Source organism: Erythrolamprus reginae, chromosome 1 (genome assembly GCF_031021105.1).
Source record: "Erythrolamprus reginae isolate rEryReg1 chromosome 1, rEryReg1.hap1, whole genome shotgun sequence".
NCBI classification, from domain to species: Eukaryota; Metazoa; Chordata; class Lepidosauria; order Squamata; family Dipsadidae; genus Erythrolamprus; species Erythrolamprus reginae.
In genome coordinates, this window is record NC_091950.1 from 10,537,348 (window position 1) to 10,559,461 (window position 22,114).

The 22,114-nt window shown below is 40.9% G+C and overlaps 1 protein-coding gene across 1 annotated transcript in view; it reads left to right on the forward strand.

The window, feature by feature from the left end:
- The window catches only part of LOC139163445 (perilipin-3-like), a 30,714-nt gene that overhangs the window by 1,649 nt on the left and 6,951 nt on the right, over positions 1-22,114 (forward strand). The window contains exons 2-5 of the mRNA XM_070744249.1: positions 12,250-12,350; positions 17,651-17,846; positions 19,343-19,425; positions 20,468-20,753. Of these exons, the coding sequence (XP_070600350.1) occupies positions 12,267-12,350; positions 17,651-17,846; positions 19,343-19,425; positions 20,468-20,753 (649 nt within the window). The 5' untranslated portion in view covers positions 12,250-12,266. The remainder of the gene's footprint in view (positions 1-12,249; positions 12,351-17,650; positions 17,847-19,342; positions 19,426-20,467; positions 20,754-22,114) is intronic.

A 22,114-nucleotide genomic window follows, 5' to 3' on the forward strand; every position in this document is an offset into this window, starting at 1 on the left:
TCTCTCCCTCTTTCTCCTCCCTCTCTTTCTCTCCCTCTTTCCCTCCTTCTCCCTCTCTTTCTTGCCCTCTTTCTCCTTCTCCCTCTCTTTTCCTTCTCATTCCCTTTCTCTCCTGCTGTCCTCTTCTTCTTTTTCCCTCTTTCTCCTTCTCTCTTTTTCTCCCTACCTCCCTACCTCTCTTCCTCCCCTTTCTCACTATCTTTCTCCCTTTCTCTCACACTTTCTCCTCCTTCTCCCCCCCCCCTCTCTCCCCAACTTTCGCTCTCTCCCTCTCAGGCTGCTGTGATTTCCACGTGTTGAGTGCCGTGGGTCTGTTCGTGGTCTGTTCATGGCTTAAGTCAATTAAGCCACAGCATCCTGGTTCTAAAACAGCACAGGGTTTTTTAAATTGCCCCAGCTGGAGTTGTTTAAATAATAGGTTGCCTTGTGTCTTTAAATATATAATTAAGAAATAACCTTGGTGCTTTTAAGTCAGCTAGCCTTGCAGTGGTTGCATTAAACTGATTGATAACATGTGTTTCTTCCAGTGGGTGTGGACTCTTAGCAAATCCCACAAAGTCTTGTGAACTGTTTAAAAGCGGACTGTTTTAGTTGCTCCCTGGTGTCAGTAAAGCCTCCTTTGGGAAGAGTAGTCTATCTGGACGTAGTTTGCTCATGCTGTTTCCACTGGTATTATTATAGAAACCTAGAAAAATAGAAGACTGACGGCAGAAAAAGACCTCTTGGTCCATCTAGTCTCCCCTTATACTATTTCCTGTATTTTATCTTAGGATGGATCTATGTTTATCCCAGGCATGTTTAAATTCAGTTACTGTGGATTTACCAACCACGTCTGCTGGAAGTTTGTTCCAAGGATCTACTACTCTTTCAGTAAAATAATATTTTCTCATGTTGCCTTTGATCTTTCCCCCAACTAACTTCAGATTGTGTCCCCTTGTTCTTGTGTTCACTTTCCTATTAAAAACACTTCCCTCCTGAACCTTATTTAACCCTTTAACATATTTAAATGTTTCGATCATGTCCCCCCTTTCCCTTCTGTCCTCCAGACTATACAGATTGAGTTCATTAAGTCTTTCCTGATATGTTTTATGCTTAAGACCTTCCACCATTCTTGTAGCCCGACTTTGGACCCGTTCAATTTTGTTAATATCTTTTTGTAGGTGAGGTCTCCAGAACTGGACACAGTACTCCAAATGTGGTCTCACCAGCGCTCTATATAAGGGGATCACAATCTCCCTCTTCCTGCTTGTTATACCTCTAGCTATGCAGCCAAGTATCCTACTTGCTTTTCCTACTGCCCGACCACACTGCTCACCCATTTTGAGACTGTCAGAAATCACTACCCCTAAATCCTTCTCTTCTGAAGTTTTTGCTAACACAGAACTGCCAATGCAATTATAGCACTTGAATCCTGATATCTGTGTAATCTTAAAAGTGCTAAGGCTGCCAAACTCGTTTAGTTGTTTTATCCGTGTGCCGAAGCATCCCAATTAAAATAAGGCATGCTATATATGGGACATAAATTTAAAATATATAACCCAAGATTAAAATATGGATGAATTAAACAGAGCTTAGCCAGAAATTAGCACATCATTAATTGAGTGCCAAACCAGTTTAGGTAGTCAGTTAGGAGCCCAAATTGGTTTAATTTTGTCTTCTCTTGTCTTTTTTTTTAATGGCTTCTGTTCTGAAGTTTGAATGCCTTTTATTTTGTTAAATGTACACAGCTAAAAAAAAAAAATAAAGGGAACACTTAAATAACTCCAAGTAAATCAAACTTCTGTGAAATCAAACTGTCCACTTAGGAAGCAACACTGATTGACAATCAATTTTCACCTGGTGTTGTGCACATTCAACTTTGTACAGAACAAAGAATTCAGTGAGAATATTTCATTCATTCAGATCTAGGATGGGTTCTTTGAGTCTTCCCGTTATTTTTTTTTGAGCAGTATAGATGTATAGGTGGTGGCCAACTTAGTACAATTATAGCATTACTGTATATTTACTGCTCCTGGGTCTTTTTAGACCTGGACTAAATTTTTTTTTATTTTAGCTACTGTAAGTGGTTTCTTTTAATACCTATTGCATTAGTATACTATATGTGAACATGCTCAATCATAAACAAATGAAAAATGAAATTAAAACTTAATTTTTATTTTTTCAGAAAAAGGTGTACTGTTTCTATTTCACCCAAAGAGTTTTACAGGTCTGAAACTTGTGATTAATTGACTTTTACAGGTCTGGAACTTGTGATTGATTTACTTTTCCTCATTTGAGGGGTTCTTACTATGAGTGTGTGGGGTTGGGGGGATTGGTTTACCTGTTGCTATTGACTTTTTAAAAAAAAATATTTTTATTGTTTTTCAAAAAGACAGACAAAGACATACAACATTAAACATTTAAGGAGCTACCATTGCTCCACTTGTCATAGAAGTCTAACTAGTACAAAAATATAAAAAAAAACCCCTAACTGTTATCAGATCAATACAGAAATGCCACACGTGTAAATTACATTCTTACTAAATTTAACTCTATGTTTTTAATATTAAACCTATTAATTAAATTTCTTTATCTTTTAAAATATTGTGTACTTATACAAAAAGAAAAAAAACAGAGTATTAGTAATACAGAAAAAAGAACTTCTAAGCAGTGTTCCCTCTAATTTTTTTTTGGGGTGGGCGGAAAAGTATAGTGTCTGAGCGGCAGTCCCTTTGGGACTGGGCGGCACAGAAATAATAAATAAATAAATAAATAAATAAATAAACAAACAAACAAACAAACAAACAAACAAACAAACAAATATAAAACCCACCCTGTTTTGCCTCAGAGAATTTAAAAAAAAAATACTGTACTGTGTGTCTATAACAGTGAGCTCACAATAGGGCAACTCTATCAATATCAAAATGCCACTTAAATAGTTGAGCTAGTTTCAAACTAGATTTTGATTTTCTTTCTCTCTTCCTTACTCCCATTCTTTTTCTTTCTCTTTTCCTTCCTCTCTTTTTTCTATCTGTTTCTCTCTCTTCCTCTCTTCCTCTCTCTCTCCTTCCCTCTCACTCTTTCCCTCTCGGCTTCTGGGCAGATTTGGAAAACTCTGAGTTGATGATGATTTTTAAGTGAGCGATTGCCCACTGCTCAGCTTAGAGGGAACTATGCTTCTAAGTTGGTTATACTATACTGTACACTATTTCATTCTACCTTATAATTCTTCGAATAGTTATATTTTCTTGTGTGTTTAATTATTAATACTATTTTTAAAATTCCACCAATCATATACTTTGTCCCATATTTTGTAAAATTCTGTTTCAGTTTGATTATTCAAATGTTTAGTCATCATGTCTAGTTCTGCACATTCTATATTTTTTTTCAATACTTCGGCATCTATTGGTATTGTCTTTTCTTTCCATTTCTGTGCGAATACTATTCGGGCCGCAACCAATATATGTATTATTAAATAGTAGATTTCTTTTTTACACTTTGTGTTTGAAATACCCAATAGAAAAAATTCCAGAGATTTTTTAATCTTCCCCTTTGTTATTTCATTTATCCAATTCTCTACTTTGTTCCAAAATATTTTAGTCTCAGGACATGTCCACCATGTATGATAATATGTGCCAATTTCTTTTTTACATTTCCAACAAATAGGTGATATTTGCTATTGACTTTTACAGGTCTGAAACTTGTGATTGATTTACATGAGTGTGGGTTTTGGGATTTTTGGGGGGGGTTGGGTTGGGGTATTTTTTTTTGTTTACCTGTTGCTACCTGCTGATTCAATATTGACCAAACAGTACAAGTGTAACAATCATCATGAGGCAACAGGTAAACAAAAAATAAAATACTCCCCCCCCCCCAACCGCCCCCCCTCACATTCATAGTAAGACCCCTCAAGTGAGGAAAAGTAAAGTTAAGATATACAGGGGAAACTTTTTACAGGGTCCAAAATTTTGTTTCGGGTCTAAAAAGTCCCGAACAGAACAGCAAGGTTAAACTAGACATACCCAATTCCAGCACAGACCAGCAATCGCCTAATATACTGTCTCTGTTGTAAATGTGAAAAAAAAATTATGCATTACTTCTAAAAGCAAATCCCATTAGGCTCAGATGCTCCCATGGAGACTTGCTGACTTGTGCCAGACGTCCATTGTGACATTGTTAAGTTGTACCGCCAACATTGCTGCATCAGGACTTAAGCAAGCTTGGGCGAAACTCATTTAATATGTAAAAATAATTCAAAATTAAGATGCGAAAGGAAGAAGGGCCGTGAGAATTTAGCACCCTGTTTTCCAACCATGGCAAGTTTAAGAAGGGTGGGTGGACATCAATTCCCAAACCTCAGAGAACTTAAACCTGTTGAATTCTGCCATGTTGGCTTAATCTCCTTAGCTATCATGGCTAACAAGTCAGAATCCACCAAGCCACTGTTTGTCTCTCCTCGTGCATGCTAAGGGAGTGGAAGTCCTGTCATTGAGTTGATTTATATGCCAATTTTGGCCCAGTATTTACAATATACACAATGTCACTGTAAAATTGGGGCTTAGTTTCCTCAGCTATAAAGTGTGCAATAGGGTTGATATTCCTGGAGGAGTCTGTAATATGGTATATGATTTAGCTTTACTAGATAAATGGTCAAAGCAATGGAAACTGCAGTTTAATGTTTCCAAATGTAAAATAATGCACTTGGGGAAAAGGAATCCTCAATCTGAGTATTGCATTGGCAGTTCTGTGATAGCAAAAACTTCAGAAGAGAAGGATTATGGGGTAATGATTTCTGACAGTCTCAAAATGGGTGAGCAGTGTGGACGGGCAGTAGGAAAAGCAAGTAGGATGCTAGGCTGCATAGCTAGAGGTATCACAAGCAGGAAGAGGGAGATTGTGATCCCCTTATATAGAGCGCTGGTGAGACCCCATTTGGAATACTGTGTTCAGTTCTGGAGACCTCACCTACAAAAAGATATTGACAAAATTGAACGGGTCCAAAGATGGGCTACAAGAATGGCGGAAGTTCTTAAGCATAAAACGTATCAGGAAAGACTTCATGAACTCAATCTGTATAGTCTGGAGGACAGAAGGGAAAGGGGGGACATGATGGAAACATTTAAATATGTTAAAGGGTTAAATAAGGTTCAGGAGGGAAGTGTTTTTAATAGGAAAGTGAACACAAGAACAAAGGGACACAATCTGAAGTTAGTTGGGGGAAAGATCAAAAGTAACATGAGGAAATATTATTTCACTGAAAGAGTAGTAGATCCTTGGAACAAACTTCCAGCAGATGTGGTTGGTAAATCCTCAGTAACTGAATTTAAACATGCCTGGGATAAACATAGATCCATTGTAAGATGAAATACAGGAAATAGTATAAGGGCAGACTAGATGGACAATGAGGTCTTTTTCTGCTGTCAGTTTTCTATGTTTCTATGTTTCTATGATGGCTAACAGAACCCACCAAGCTACAATTTGTTGTCTTCTTGCATGCAGACAGGCTAATTCTGGGTGTTGAAATCCAGCAATGTAGGTGATTTTATATGCTAATTTTGGCCCTGTAATACATATAATACCTGTAAAATATTGGCTTAATTTCCTTAGCTATGATGGCTAATTACTCCAAGTTCACCAAACCACAGTTTGCCTTTCTCTAGCTGGCTGGAGGATTCCCGGAACTAAAACCTGCAATTTACATGCATTATATGTAAATTGCATTATATTATGTTAAAGGGTTATGTTAATAAGGTCCAGGAGGGAAGTGTTTTTAATAGGAAAGTGAACACAAGAACAAGGGGACACAATCTGAAGTTGGGAGAAAGATCAAAAGCAACATGAGAAAATATTATTTTACTGAAAGAGTAGTAGATGCTTGGAACAAACTTCCAGCAGACGTGGTTGGTAAATCCACAGTAACTGAATTAAAACATGCCTGGGATAAACATAGATCCATCCTAAGATAAAATGCAGAAAATAGTATAAGGGCAGACTAGATGGACCATGAGGTCTTTTTCTGCCGTCAGTCTTCTATGTTTTTATAATAAGTAAAATAATAATAAATAATAAAACTAAAATTCCATTGGGGCCCAGATCTGAGAGTTGGCACGCAGGGGGTTGTAACAGAAATAATAATAATAATAATAATAATAATAATTTATTAGATTTGTATGCCGCTCCTCTCCGAAGACTCGGGTCGGCTCACAACAACGATAAAAACAATATTATACTGGCACAAATCTAATATTAAAAAAACCTAAAAACCGTATCATAATTAAAAACCAAACAGCACATACATACCAAACATAAATTATAATAAGCCTGGGGGAAAGGTGTCTCAGTTCCCCCATGCCTGGCGGTATAGGGGGATCTTAAGTAGTTTACGGAAGACAAGGAGGGTGGGAGCAGTTCTAATCTCCGGAGGGAGTTGATTCCAGAGGGCCGGGGCCGCCACAGAGAAGGCTCTTCCCCTGGGGCCTGCCAGACGACATTGTTTAGTCGATGGGACCCGGAGAAGGCCAACTCTGTGGGACCTTATCAGCCGCTGGGATTCGTGCGGTAGCAGGCGGTTCCGGAGGTACTCTGGTCCAATGCCATGTAGGGCTTTAAAGGTCATGACCAACACTTTGAATTGTGACCGGAAACTGATCGGCAGCTAATGCAGGCCACGGAGTGTTGTAGATACGTGGGCGAATCTGGGAAGCCCTGCATTAAGGCCACATCAATCTTGCTGCAAATTTTGAAAGAAAAGCTAAATCCAAAGAGGGATTTCTGGTTTTTGGAAGGAAAAAAAAATCGGAAGTAGGTGGCCAAGCACGTGACTTTGAGCAATTATTTCAACTCATGTTAGAAGACAGTCTTGCAAAACCGTATTGTGCAATTTCTTGCTTTAGCTGAGTGGAGGTTTGCTCTGGATTACTCATGAGACTCTGGGGCTCTCTCAAGGCAAGTTCAATAAATTAAAAGTATTTCAAAAGTGAGGAGGGACAAGTGTCCAAATAGGCTCCGGGGTTAGCAATTACCGTATTTTTTGGAGTATGAGATGTACCTTAGTTTTGGGTGAGGAAATCGGGGGGGGGGGGGGATTCTGTCTCTGCAAACTGTCCCAGCAATTTTTCCTCCCAGCAAAACAGCACAGAGGATACACAGTGGTGCCTCTACTTACGAACTTAATTCGTTCCGTGACCAGGTTCTTAAGTAGAAAAGTTTGTAAGAAGAAGCAATTTTTCCCATAGGAATCAATGTAAAAGCAAATAGTAATGTGTGCGATTGTGGAAACCACAGGGAGGGTGGAGGTCCTGTTTCCTCCTATAGGGGTGGTGGGGGTGACGGGGTGTGTGTGTTGTTTGGTGATGGGCACATGCACTGTGCACTGTTATATGTTTGTTTTTTGTAAACCTATAAAATCAATAAAATTTATTTAAAAAAAAAAAAAAGAGAGAGCCCCACAGAGGCTTCTCCCCACCTTTTCTGGCCCTGTTTCCTCCCAAGAGATCCCTAGAGAGCCCCACGGAGGCTTCTCCCCACCTTTTCCAGACCTCTTTCCTCCTAGGAGATTCCTAGAGAGGCTCCACAGAGGCTTCTCCCTGCCTTTTCCGGACCTCTTTCCTCCCAGGAGATTCCTAGAGAGGCTCCACAGAGGCTTCTCCCTGCCTTTTCCGGCCCTGTTTCCTCCCAGAAGATCCCTAGAGAGGCTCCACGGAGGCTTCTCCCTGCCTTTTCCGGACCTCTTTCCTTCCAGGAGATTCCTAGAGAGGCCCCACGGAGGCTTCTCCCTGCCTTTTCCGGCCCTGTTTCCTCCCAGAAGATCCCTAGAGAGGCTCCACGGAGGCTTCTCCCTGCCTTTTCCGGACCTCTTTCCTTCCAGGAGATTCCTAGAGAGGCCCCACGGAGGCTTCTCCCTGCCTTTTCCGGTTACAGTTTCGGAGGCTCGGGTTTGTAAGTGGAAAATGGTTCTTAAGAAGAGGCAAAAAAAATCTTGAACACCTGGTTCGTATCTAGAAAAGTTCGGAAGTAGAAGCATTCATAGGTAGAGGTACCACTGTAAACTGTTTGCTGTGTATTTCTGTGCATGTGGCCCTGACCCATAGAAATAGCAAAGATTTAGAGAAATGTACAAATGTATATTAATGCCAGAAAGTTTTCTCAAATGTAATCACAGTAACTCCTCCCAATTATTTAAAAAGATGTACTCCAAACATGACTAAGTCAGAGTTTAACTCAGCTGTCTTATCTTAATACTAAAAAAAGACCCTGTTACCTTTCAGTTTATACTTGTATGGAGGCTGTTAAAATTGATGTGGCTTTCGTGAAGTATACATTATTCTCTGCTATTTAAAAGAATAGCAATAGCATTTAGACTTATATACCACTTTACAGTAATTTACAGCCCTCTCTAAGTGGTTTACAGAGAGTCAGCATATTGGCCCCAACAATCTGGGTCTTCATTTTACCGACCTTGGAAGGATGGAAGGCTGAGTCAACCTTGAGCCTACTGAGATTCAATCTACCAAATTGCTGGACGTTGATGATCAACAGATGTAGTTTGCAGTACTACCCTCTAACCACTGCATCGCCGCTACAATAGAAGATACAATAGCTCTGAGCCTCTTTGGGTCAAGCATTTATTTTTTAAAAGCTTCCTCATTTTGGTGCAAAAAAGGACAATAAGAATGATCAAAGAAATGGAGCCCCTCCCTTATGAAACCAGGTTGCAACACCTTGGTCTCTTCAGCCTTGAAAGACGACATTTAAGGGGTGACTTGATCGAAGGGTATAAAATCCTGCATGGGATAAAATAGGTGGATAGAGAAAAATTATTTTCTCTATCACACAATACTAGGACGAGGGGGCCCTCCCTAAAGCTCATAGGTAAGAAAGTGAGGACAAATCAAGGGAAATATTTCTTCACCCAGAGGGTCATTGGTTGATGGAATTCCCTTCCAGAAGAGGTCATGACAGCTGTCAGCCTGAACAGCTTCAAGGCAGCATGGGACAGATTCATGGATGCCAAGTGTATCGGTGGTTATTGGAACGGATGTCCATGTGCTGCCTCTATGTTGGTTGAGGCAGGCAGGATTCCCTTGAGTACCATTTGTTGGGGGTCAAAGGAAAGGGAGGGTTTTGCCTTCTCTTTCTACTCAAGATCCCCATGGACAATTGGTGGGTGACTGTGGGACACAGAATGCTGGACTCGATGGGCTTTGGCCTGATTCAGCATGGCTCCTCTTATGTTCTTATTTTGTTAAGTTGTCTAGACCAGCGTTTCCCAACCTTGGCAACTTGAAGATACCTGGACTTCAACTCCCAGAATTCCCCAGCCAGCATTCGCTGGCTGGGGAATTCTGGGAGTTGAAGTCCAAATATCTTCAAGTTTCCAAGGTTGGGAAACACTGGTCTAAAACAATAATAAAGCAGGTTTTTTAAAAAAAAAAAACCAAGTCTAATTATTTGAACATTCTACAGCATTTATAATTATTGACTTGCCTCCTTGCATCCAGTTTCAGCAACTGAGTAGCAGAAGAAAATATAATTCTGCCTCTTCCTCCCAGCAATTTGCCTCTGTGAAGCTTTAGTTTCACTTTCATTTTAGCACTGTGCAGCCTCACTCAGCAGAGGGATCGGGAAGCTGATAATCAGTTGCTTGGCTTACAAAGACTCTGGGCTGTTTGCTGCAAGGAGATAAATTGCTGGGAGGCAGAGGCCAAAGGGTGAGGTAGGACTGGGTGGGGCTACATTTAGTGTATAAAACTCACCCAAGTTTTCACCCTCTTTTGGGGGGGATAAAAAGGTGTGTCTTATGTTCTGTCGGGCTCTCTGGTAGACTCCTCCCAAAAATTGACAGGTACAAATTTCAGACACACACACGTTTGAAAATTCAAACAATGTTCTTTATAATGAAAATTCACTTAAACTAAGCTGTCTTTTGGTATAGCAAAGAGCACTCGTCTCCAAACAAACTGGTAATTTGTACAAGTCCCTTATCAGTTCTGAGATACTTAGCTTGCAGCTGTGAGGCAATTCACAGTCCTTCTTCTTTCACAAAGTGACACACACTTTGTTCTGGTTTAGTTTCAAAGCGGGGGAAAATCAGCACACAAAAGGTCAAAGTCAGTAAAGCAGTCACGAAACACAACGATCAGATAATCCTCCACAATGGCCAAACCCACAGGCTGCTATTTATAGCAGCCTCACTAATGACCACAGCCCCACCCAACCACAGGTGGCCTCATTTTCTCTGATAATAATCTCTCAGTTGTTGTTGCCGATGCATCACTCTCCGCATGCGTGGCTGTATTAACTCTTGTTCCGAATCCAAGGAGGAGCTAGATAATTGATCTCCTTCTCAGCTGTCTGCCCCACTCTCCTCCTCCCTGTCACTCGTGTCTTCTTGGTCAGAGGAGCCTTCATCATCAGATTCCACTGGGAGCAAAACAGGCCTGCAGCATGAGGATGTCTCCCCCACATCCACAGTCCTTGGGGCAGGAGCTGGGCCAGAGCTAACCACAACAGTCTTATACTCGGAAAATTGTGGTAGTTCCAATTTTGAGCAAGGACAGCTCGGCTGGTCGCTTTTGGTCAACCTAATCCACCTCACAGGGTTGTCGTTATGGGGGACGTCTGGCTCAATTTTGGGGGCACCCTGTAATTTCTCCTCCTGATGGAACAAGCCAGATTGAAATGTTGCAATCTGAAACAAACGGTGAAGGGCAGTAGGGATTAATGGGAGAGGGGGAGGTGGTCTTCCATTGAGTCATTTGTGAGCCTTTCTTGCAAAATTGTTTTCTGGGTGAAAGTCCTCCATCCTTTGGCCCAGAGAGGTTTTGTGTGTGTATGTGTGAATTTGTGTGTGTGATGCAATGGGTAGACTGGGGAAAAGGGTTGGGTTTCGGGTACCAAAGATAGCAATATAGCATTTAAGACTTCTATACCGCTTCATAGTGCTTTTACACCCCTCTCCAGAAACATAGAAACATAGAAGTCTGACGGCAGAAAAAGACCTCATGATCCATCTAGTCTGCCCTTATACTATTTCTTGTATTTTATCTTAGGATGGATATATATTTATCCCGGGCATGTTTAAATTCAGTTACTGTGGATTTACCAACCACGTCTGCTAGAAGTTTGCTCCAAGGATCTACTACTCTTTCAGTAAAATAATATTTTCTCATGTTGCTTTTGATCTTTCCCCCAACTAACTTCAGATTGTGTCCCCTTGTTCTTGCGTTCACTTTCCTATTAAAAACACTTCCCTCCTGAACCTTATTTAACCCTTTAACATATTTAAATGTTTCGATCATGTCCCCCCTTATCCTTCTGTCCTCCAGACTATACAGATTGAGTCCATGAAGTCTTTCCTGATACGTTTTATGCTTAAGACCTTCCACCATTCTTGTAGCCCGTCTTTGGACCCGTTCAATTTTGTCAATATCTTTTTGTAGGTGAGGTCTCCAGAACTGAACACAGTATTCCAAATGTAGTCTCACCAGCGCTCTATATAAGGGGATCACAATCTCCCTCTTCCTGCTTGTTATACTTCTAGCTATGCAGCCAAGCATCCTACTTGCTCTAAGTGATTTACAGAATCAGCCTCTTGCCCCTAATGAGGCTCCTCATTTTACCCACCTTGGAAGGATGGAAGGCTGAGTCAACCTTGAGCTGGTGGTGAGATTTGAACTGCTGGACTGCAGATAGCAGTCAGTAGAAGCAACATGTAGCACTGCACTCTAACCAATGTGCCACCAAGGCTCATAACAGTAAATGCTTGAATATATACTGCTCAAAGAAAATAAAGGGAACACTCAAATAACACATCCTAGATCTGAATGAATGAAATATTCTCGTTATATTCTGTTTTTTAAGTGTTCCCTTCCTGTTGTCTCCCTAGGATAAATTTTAAAATATCAAAAGATTTTAAAATTTATCAGTTTTAAGACAGCGGTGGTCATGCCTATAAGGGAAAAGAACGAAGATAGACTCTGCCTAGCTGTGGAGATCATTTTAAATGAGTCGGGTGGGGCTGTGAATTTCTGAAGCTTTGTGCCTAACGTGGAAGGAGGGAGTAAAGTCCAGGGCGAATAAGGAGTAGCTGCTGCCTCCCACCTCCTTAACCTTGGGACTTAATGAATGGGTTGTGTAGATAATTTGATCTTAGGGCAACCTTCGGGGAGGATCACACGCCTGTCTTTATCTCTCTGGAATTTACTCGAGGGTCATCGAGATAAGGTAAAAAAAAGCAGAGCTTTAATCCGAACTTTCTTTCTTTTCTAGCTGCACCTCGAAGGGTCATGGCTTCCGCCGAGAACCCCGATGTCACTCAATCCGTCGCTCAATCGACCACCGGCCCAGTTGCGGAAGAAGCAGAACAGAAAGTAAGTGAGGTTTTGGAGACATTTGGAAATTTATAGAGACAAAGAGAATAGAGAAAATAGAATAGCAGAGTTGGAAGGGAGCTTGGAGGTCTTCTAGTCCAACCCCCTGCTTAGGCAGGAAACCCTACACCACTTCAGACAGATGGTTACCCAACCTCTTCTTAAAAACGTCCAGTGTTGGAGCATTCACAACTTCTGGTGGCAAGCTGTTCCACAGATTAATTGTTCTCACTGTCAGGAAATGTCTCCTTAGTTTTAAGTTATTTCTCTCCTTGATTAGTTTCCACTCATTGCTTCTTGTTCTAAACTCAGGTGCTTTGGAGAATAGGTTGGCTCCCTCTTCTTTGTGGCAACCCTTTAATATAATAACAGAGTTGGAAGGGACCTTGGAGGTCTTCTAGTCCAACCCCCTGCTTAGGCAGGAAACACTACACCACTTCAGACAAATGGTCATCCAACATCTTCTTAAAAGCTTCTAGTGTTGGAGCATTCACAACTTCTGGTGGCAAGCTGTTCCACGGATTAATTGTTCTAACTGTCAGGAAATGTCTCCTTAGTTCTAAGTTGCTTCTCTCCTTGATTAGTTTCCCCCATTGCTTCTTGTTCTAACCTCAGATTTTTGGAGAATAGTTTGACTCCCTCTTTGTGGCAACCCTTTAATATAATAACAGGGTTGGAAGGGACCTTGGAGGTCTTCTAGTCCAACCTCCTGCTTAGACAGGAAACCCTACACCACAATAGCATTTAGCACTTGGACTTATACACTGCTCAAAAAAATAAAGGGAACACTTAAACAACACAATATAACTCCAAGTAAATCAAATTTCTGTGAAATCAAACTATCCACTTAGGAAGCAACACTGATTGACAATCAATTTCACCTGCTCTTGTGCACATTCAACTTTGTACAGAACAAAGTATTCCATGAGAATATTTCATTCATTCAGATCTAATATGCGTTATTTGAGTGTTCCCTTTATTTTTTTGAGCAGTGTATATCGCTTCCTGGTGCTTTTACAGCCCTCTCTAAACGGTTTACAGAGTCAGCCTCTTGTCCCCAACAATCTAGATCCTCATTTTACAGACCTCACTCAGAAGGATGAAGGCTGAATCAATCCTGAGCCGGTCAGGATCGAACTGCTAGCAGTGGGCAGAATCAGAATGATGCATTCTTACCACTGTGCCATCAGGACACTTGAAAGGGATGGATGGATGGGAGAGAAGGAAGGAAGGAAGGAAGAAAAGGAAGGAAGGAAGGAAGAAAAGGAAGGAAGGAAAGAAGGAAGGAAGGAAGGAAAGGAAGGAAGGAAGGAAGAAAAGGAAGGAAGAAAAGGAAGGAAGAAAAGGAAGGAATGAAGAAAAGGAAGGAAGGAAGAAAGAAAGGGAAGGAAGAAAAGGAAGGAATGAAGAAAAGGAAGGAACGAAGAAAAGGAAGGAAGGAAGGAAGAAAAGGAAGGAAGGAAGGAAGGAAGACTTACATACTGGTTTACGATGCTTTTACAGCCCCCTCTAACCAGGAATGGAGGAGGGAGGGGGAGGAAGGAAGGAGGGAAGGGAGCGTCTCCCCTTTGTGGAAATTTGACTTTTGCGGGCGGTCTTGGAACGTATCCCCCGCAAAAGTCAAGGGACCACTGTATAGCATTTAAGACTTATATACTGCTTCATAGTGCTTTTACAGCCCTCTCTAAGCGGTTTACAGAGTCAGCCCCTTGACCCCAAAAATCTGGGTCCCCATTTCACCTCGGAAGGATGGAAGCCCGAGTCAACCTTGATCCTGGTGAGATTCAAACTGCCAAATTGCAGGCAGCAGCAGTACCTGCAGTCCTGCACTCTAACCATGGCTCATGGTTTAGATTCATTGCCAGACACTTTCGAAGCTGAGCCGAGTTTGCATAGAGTTTGTCTGGAGCGGAGAATGACAAACCCTCGGATCTATTTTGGGAGCGAGTGATGGCTGTCACATTTTTCACTTTTGCAAAGACAGTTGCACAAGCCTCGGAAAATGAATTCTCTGGCGCAGGAGTCGTTCCCTTGGTGCTTCGTCAAGGACGAGATGCCAGTGTTTACTTTCTGATCTCAGTAGGCAGGATGCCATGGGGGGGGGCAGTGCCAGCTCTAATCTCTTGTTGCAGCGACTCTCCTGCAGGTGACCACACAAACACACACACCTAACAATTCCTTTTCTGGATTGCATCTCGTAAACATTAGGTTGTGGCGCCCTTAGCTGCTCCATTTGCTCCACATTTTTAAAAATCCAGTCTGCATTGGTTGCCGATCAGTTTCCGGTCACAATTCAAAGTGTTGGTTATGACCTTTAAAGCCCTTCATGGCATTGGACCAGAATATCTCCGAGACCGCCTCCTGCCGCACGAATCCCAGCGACCGATTAGGTCCCACAGAGTGGGCCTTCTCCGGGTCCCGTCAACTAAACAATGTCGGTTGGCGGGCCCCAGGGGAAGAGCCTTCTCTGTGGCGGCACCGGCCCTCTGGAACCAACTCCCCCCGGAGATTAGAACTGCCCCTACTCTTCCTGCCTTCCGTAAACTCCTTAAAACCCACCTTTGCCGTCAGGCATGGGGGAACTGAAACATCTTCCCCTGGGCATGTTTAATTTATATATGGTATGCTTGTGTGTATGTCTGTTAGTATATGGGGTCTTTTAAATCTTTTAATTTTAAAATTGTTAGATTATTTATGATTTGTTTCCACATGTTGTGAGCCGCCCCGAGTCTTCGGAGAGGGGCGGCATACAAATCTAAGTAATAAATAAATAAATAAATTTTATTTCTTTATTCAATTTTTTTTAAAAAAAATACTTTATTAATTTATACAAATAGGAATAAAACGGGGGAAAGGGGATGGGAGTACAGAAAAGAAAAGTGGGAGGGGAGTGGGGTAAACAATATTGTTATATCACAGCTTATATATATTATTGTATATACATTTCAGGTATTTGTCCGTATGTAAATATTTCATATTCAGAGTTCTTATTTAAATATCTTATAGCTGTAATATTTGCTAATCCAACAGTAATGTGGAAAAAGAAAGGGAGAAGAGGGAGGAAAAAAAGAGAGAAAAGAGAAAGGAGAGAGAGATAGGAAGATGAGAAGTATTACCTGCAAGCAAGCAGGCATTTGGGTTGTAACGACTTACATGGATTATATTTATTGTTTTTGTTAGTAAAATTTAATCATGGGTTGTAATATTAGTAGATTTCTAATAGTTATCAAATGGATTGAACTCAGACAGGAATTGAGTTATTTTTGATCCGATTTTTGGTTATACATATCTTTATTTTGGTTCATATTAAGCAATTTTGGTTATTTTCGCTTTGTCATCTTTAGAGTTGGATAGCCATCTGAACCATTTCTCCCAGGCCTTGTAGAACTCTGAATCATTTTTGTTTTGAATTTCCATTGTTAATTTTGTTAGTTCGGCACATTCCATAATTTTACTAATGATGGATAGATTTGTCGGAATGTCTTATTCAATTTTTTTTATGCCACCCTTCTCCTTAGACTCAGGGCGACTTACAACATGTTAGCAGCAGCACTTTTTTTTAACAGAGCCGTCATATTGCCCCCACAATCCGGGTCCGTTTTACGATGCTTTTACAGCCCTCTCTATAAGCAGTTTACAGAGTCAGCCTCTTGCCCCCAAAACAATCTGGGTCCCCATTTTGCCCACCTCGGAAGGATGGAAGGCTGAGTCAACCTTGAGCCGGTGGTGAGATTTGAACTTCTGAACTACAGCTAACAGTTAGCTGAAGGAGCCTGCAGGGCTGCACTCTAACCACTGCGCCATCCCAGCTCTTTTACCAATCTCAGAAGGGCGGAAGGTTGAATCAACCTGGAGTCGGTTAGATTCAAACTCCTGGCACTGGGCAGAATCAGCTTGCAAATCCTTCATGGTAGCCACTGAGTCACCCTATATATATATAGGGTGGCTCAGTGGCTACCATGAATATGATGGTCTTGGTATATGATAGTCTGATGAGGCCAGAACAAGGCCGAAATGGGACCATCCTAGTCTCCCTTAATTTTGAAAATTCCAGCTAAAAACATTTGATACCTACAGAATATAGTTGTCGGCTGCTTACCAGACATCTGGAAACCAGCCCTCAAACGTATCCCAGCCATAGAAACCAGACTCAGAACACACATTGTAAAGCAATCAAGTAGCCTGCAAGTTCCAACTACTCAGGATATCACGCCTAATCTACAACCATTAACTAATCAGCATACCTCAGCTACATCAAGGACCCCAATTGTTACCCCACTGACTCACCAGGAAGTTTCTACACAGCAGGCAATTGCTGAGCCATCAAACCACACCCAGCCACCAGTATTTATAGAAGGAAGGCAGCTCAGGTCTCGCAGTGTTCGCCTGAGAACAAGGACAGAAACACCAGCCTGAAGATGACGAGTGGGACCTCGTATTCGTATCATATCATAAATATCATATCATAAATATTCCATATTTACAACAGCACGAAGCTTAAAACTTCAGCCTGATGATGGTGAATCACATTCACCATCATCAGGCTGAAGTTCCAAGCTTCGTGTTGTTGTAAAATGGAATGTTTGCAACTGTCATTTCTTCCTAGTATATAGTGTGGGGGTGGAGATTTGGTTTGAATGTAGCAAATAGATTGGGTGATTATGTTTTAGTGATCTGATTGGTTGGTGTAATCATAATTATTAGAAGGATTGACATGGTGATTTTTATGAAGTGTTTCATAAAAATCACCATGTCAATCCTTCTAATAATTGTAAAATTCCATTTTACAACAACACGAAGCTTGGAACTTCAGCCTGATGATGGTGAATGTGATTTCACCGAAACGTCGCATAGACATGCAAAATATTACACAGGGCAAAACCCGAACTCAGAACAATCTACATATATATATATATATACATACATACATACATACATACATACATACATACATACATACATATATTCATTCATAAATAAATATATATTTATTCATTCATTCATTCATTCATTCATTCATTCGTCCAATACACAAATACATAGGAAGAAAAATAGACATGCAGTAATATATATAAGGGTAAAGTGAACTTAGAGGAGAGGATATATGAAAGAAAGAAAATGTATATGATAAGTGAGAGAAAGGAAAGACAATTGGACAGGGGACAAAAGGCACACCAGTGCACTTATGTACGCCCCTTATATTGTGTCAAAAAAAAGAAAACAGAGAAGCAAGGGAGAAGGAGCCACTAAGCTGCTAGTCCTCATGGTTGCCGTTGTTTCCCGTTTCTTCCCTTTGCCAGAATGTAGCCGACAGGGTAGCCAGCCTGCCGCTGGTCAGCTCCGCCTACGACATGGTCTCGGCGGCCTACACCTCTACGAAAGAGAGCCACCCCTACGTGAAGTCCGTCTGCGACATGGCGGAGAAGGGAGTGAAGACGATTGCTTCGGCGGCGGTCAGCGGCGCCCAGCCCATCCTCACCAAACTGGAGCCCCAGAGTGAGTCACAAACAATAACTCCAAACGCTGCTAAATGAAAACGTTGATGTCAGTAATGGGTCGGAGGTGGTACGGCCGTTATCGGGGTTCCGGTAGTGGAACTTGAGATAGGCAGGCATTTCTGCGCCCCCGGTGGGTGCGTGCGTCCGTGCACGCAAGATTTGGCTTTTGCGTATGCGCAGCAAGGGAAATTATTTATTTATTCAACTTCTATGCCACCCAGTCCTGTTGGTTATGACCTATAAAGCCCTTCATGGCACCGGACCAGAATATCTCCGGGACCGCCTTCTGCCGCACAAATCCCAGCGACCAGTTAGGTCCCACAGAGTTGGCCTTCTCAGGGTCCCGTCAACTAAACAATGTCGTTTGGCGGGACCCAGGGGAAGAGCCTTCTCTGTGGCAGCCCCGACCCTTTGGAACCAACTCCCCCCAGATATCAGAGTTGCCCCCACCTTCCTTGCATTTCGTAAGCTCCTTAAAACCCACCTCTGTCATCAGGCATGGGGGAATTGATACTTTCCCTTCCCCCTAGGCTTATAAAATTTATGCATGGTATGTCAGTATGTATGATTGGTTTCTAAATTGGGATTTTAAATTAACTTAAATATTAGATTTGTTTACATTGTATTATTATTGCTGTTAGCCGCCCTGAGTCTGCGGAGAGGGGCGGCATACAAATCTGATTAATAAATAAATAAATGCGAGGATGCTCTGGCCCATAACATTTGGCCAATTTTCGGGGGGGGGGTTGTTGCTTTTGCGCATGCGCGGAAGCAAAAAAACTGCCAGAAATTGGCAAAATCTCATGCTCCAGAGGGTCCTCACATGAGATTTGACCAATGAGGTGGCCTCATTTTCTTTGATAATAATCTCTCAGTTGTTGTTGCCTATGCATCGCTCTCCCCATGCGTGGCTGTATCATTAACTCTTGTTCTGAATCCAAGGAGGAGCTAGATAATTGATCTCCTTCTGAGCAGTCTGCCACACTCTCCTCCTCCCTGTCACTCATGTCTTCTTGGTCAGAGGAGCCTTCATCAGCAGATTCCACCGGGGGCAAAACAGGCCTGCAGCATGGGGATGTCTCCCCCACATCCACAGTCCTTGGGGCAGGGGCTGGGCCAGAGCTAACCACAACACTTGTTATAATGTTTTTTTAAAAATTCCCAGTAGGAACAGCTCTGGTGTGAATTCTACTGTTACATGCATAATTTCCTGTAGTCATCTGTGTATTTTCTTACAGAATTTTCTTGTTGCAGAGCACAACCACTTAATGTATTTTTAATATTAGATTTCTTTATATTCTGTACTTGTTTACTGCGAGGTACCTTGAGTCCCAGTAGAAGTGTGGCATAGAAATTTGATTGATTCTTTGAATGAATGAATAAATGAATGAATGAATCAATGAATCAATGAATAAATAAGCTTGAATGCATGGTGAATGGCCACCATCTTGACTTTTTTGACCTCTGTGCACAGGCTAACCTTTTCTTCTTCAGTTTCCACAGCCAACGAATACGCCTTGAAAGGTTTGGACAAGCTGGAAGAGAAATTGCCAATTCTTCAACAGCCAACAGATAAGGTAGTCAAAGACCTTCCTTCCTTTCTGGCTACTCAAACTATAAAGATTTTGCAGACCAAAAATTTACCCAGTCGATTGATTTGATTCAGGCTTGGAATAACAATTTCTGCCTGCAGCATCAGCGCAATAGTTGAATTTGGAAAACACTACATTTTACAGAATAGTTGTAGGATTAGATTTTACAAGGGAATATTTTTTAATGTGAAGCTTCATCTGTTGAATGTCTGCTTAGATTCTGGCTTCTTCCCAGCCAAGGATGAAAATGAAAAAAAGGCAAAGTGATTGGTGGATTCTAATTTTATTTGTTTTATTTATTTTATTTATCTTTTATCTATCTATCTATCTATCTATCTATCTATCTACCTATCTATCTATCTCTTTCTCCCTCCCCCTACCTATCTCTATCTATCTATCTATTTATCTCTTTCTCTCTCCCCCTACCTATCTCTATCTATCTATCTATCTATCTACCTACCTATCTCTCTCTTTCTCTCTCCCTACCTATCTCTATCTATCTATCTATCTATCTTCCTATCTACCTACCTCTCTCTCTCTCTCTTTCTTTCTCTCTCTCTCTCCCTACCTACTTACACCTTCTCTCTCCATACCTCTATCTAACTATCTATCTATCTCTTTCTCTCTCCCTACTTATTTCTATCTATCTATCTATCTATCTATCTTCCTATCTACCTACCTCTCTCTCTCTCTTTCTCTCTCTCTCTCTCCCTACCTACTTACACCTTCTCTCCATACCTCTATCTATCTATCTATCTATCTATCTATCTATCTATCATGTCCCCCCTTTCCCTTCTGTCCTCCAGACTATACAGATTGAGTTCATTAAGTCTTTCCTGATACGTTTTTATGCTTAAGACCTTCCACCATTCTTGTAGCCGGTCTTTGGACCCGTTCAATTTTGTCCATATCTTTTTGTAGGTGAGGTCTCCAGAACTGAACACAGTATTCCACGGCGTCCTTATCTCTACTAGTAGCACCCCGCTACTGTTCCAAGGTCCCTTCCAACTCTGTTCTTTTCTTTTAGATCATTTCAGACACAAAAGACATGGTGACCGGAGCTAAGGAGGCGGTGAGTTCCACCGTCAGCGGCATGGTGGACAAAACCAAGGAAGTAGTCCAGGGCGGTGTGGAGATGACCCGTTCGGCTGTCCAAAGCGGTGTGGAGATGACCCGCTCGGCGGTTTCCAGCGGCGTCAACACCGTGATGGAGTCTTCAGTGGCACAGATGGTGTCCAGCAATTTGGAAGCTGCCCTTGGGAAGTCTGAAGAGATCGTGGACCATTACCTTCCCATGACTGAAGAAGAACTGGGTGAGTCAATAGTTTGAGAGAAGGTGTAAAGTTTTCAGCCCTGGCCACCTTATTATTATTATTTTTAAATATTTTTTTATTAATTTGCATAGACAAACATGACACACATAACATATAACACACAGTGGAGCCACAGTCGCTCCTCTCAAGATACAAGTCATCTTTATATTAAAAAGGGGGAAGGAAGGAAAAATCTTATCGTTGTTTAACAACATCTATAAAGTATGTAAAAGCATTAATTATAACATAGTAAGTAAAGGAAAAAACACATCTAAAAATTTATAAAAACATATATAGAAATTCTTAAATTATGACTTAGATCAAACTAGAGTAAAAAAAAAGAGAAGAAGAAAAAAGGAATTTACATTTATATTGTAAATAATCACCATATAATATAATAAAACTACTAATTCAGATATATTTAAAGTAAGTATAACAACAAGGTTAGAAACATAGAAACATAGAAGACTGACGGCAGAAAAAGACCTCATGGTCCATCTAGTCTGCCCTTATACTATTTCCTGTATTTTATCTTACAATGGATATATGTTTATCCCAGGCATGTTTAAATTCAGTTACTGTGGATTTACCAACCACGTCTGCTGGAAGTTTGTTCCAAGGATCTACTACTCTTTCAGTAAAATAATATTTTCTCTTGTTGCCTTTGATCTTTCCCCCAACTAACTTCAGATTGTGTCCCCTTGTTCTTGTGTTCACTTTCCTATTAAAAACACTTTTGCCATATATCATAGAATTCTGATTCTTCTTGATTGTTTAACCTTCTCGTCATCATGTCGAGCTCAGCACATTCTAAAACTTTTTAAAGTATGTCTGTTTCTTTTGGAATCTCAAATTCCTTCCATTTTTGAGCAAAACCTATCCTAGCTGCTACTAATATATGAACTAGTAAATAATATTTATCTTTTTTATATTTCTTATTTGATATACCTAGTAAGAAAAATTCTGGTGTTTTCTTGATTTCTTACTGGGTTATTTCTCTTAACCAATATTCTTTTGCTTTTGGGCATGTCCACCAAGTATGATAATAGGTACCTATTTCTATTTTGCATTTCCAACAATTAGGTGACTTCGTTTGAAACACTTTTGCAATTCTATTTGGCGGCAAGTGCCATCTATAAAACATCTTAATTTGATTTTCTTTAAAGGAAGTTGACTTTGTTATTTTCCAATTATACATCCATACGTTTTCCCGGGTATTTAAGTCTATCTCTTTATTTAAATTTCTACACCAACTAATCATGTTGTCCTTTATTGTCCATTCTATATTTTTGCAATTAATTAAGAATGTATATGTTTTTCCAATCAGTTTTCTTTGATTTGTTGTTTGGCCACCTTATAAT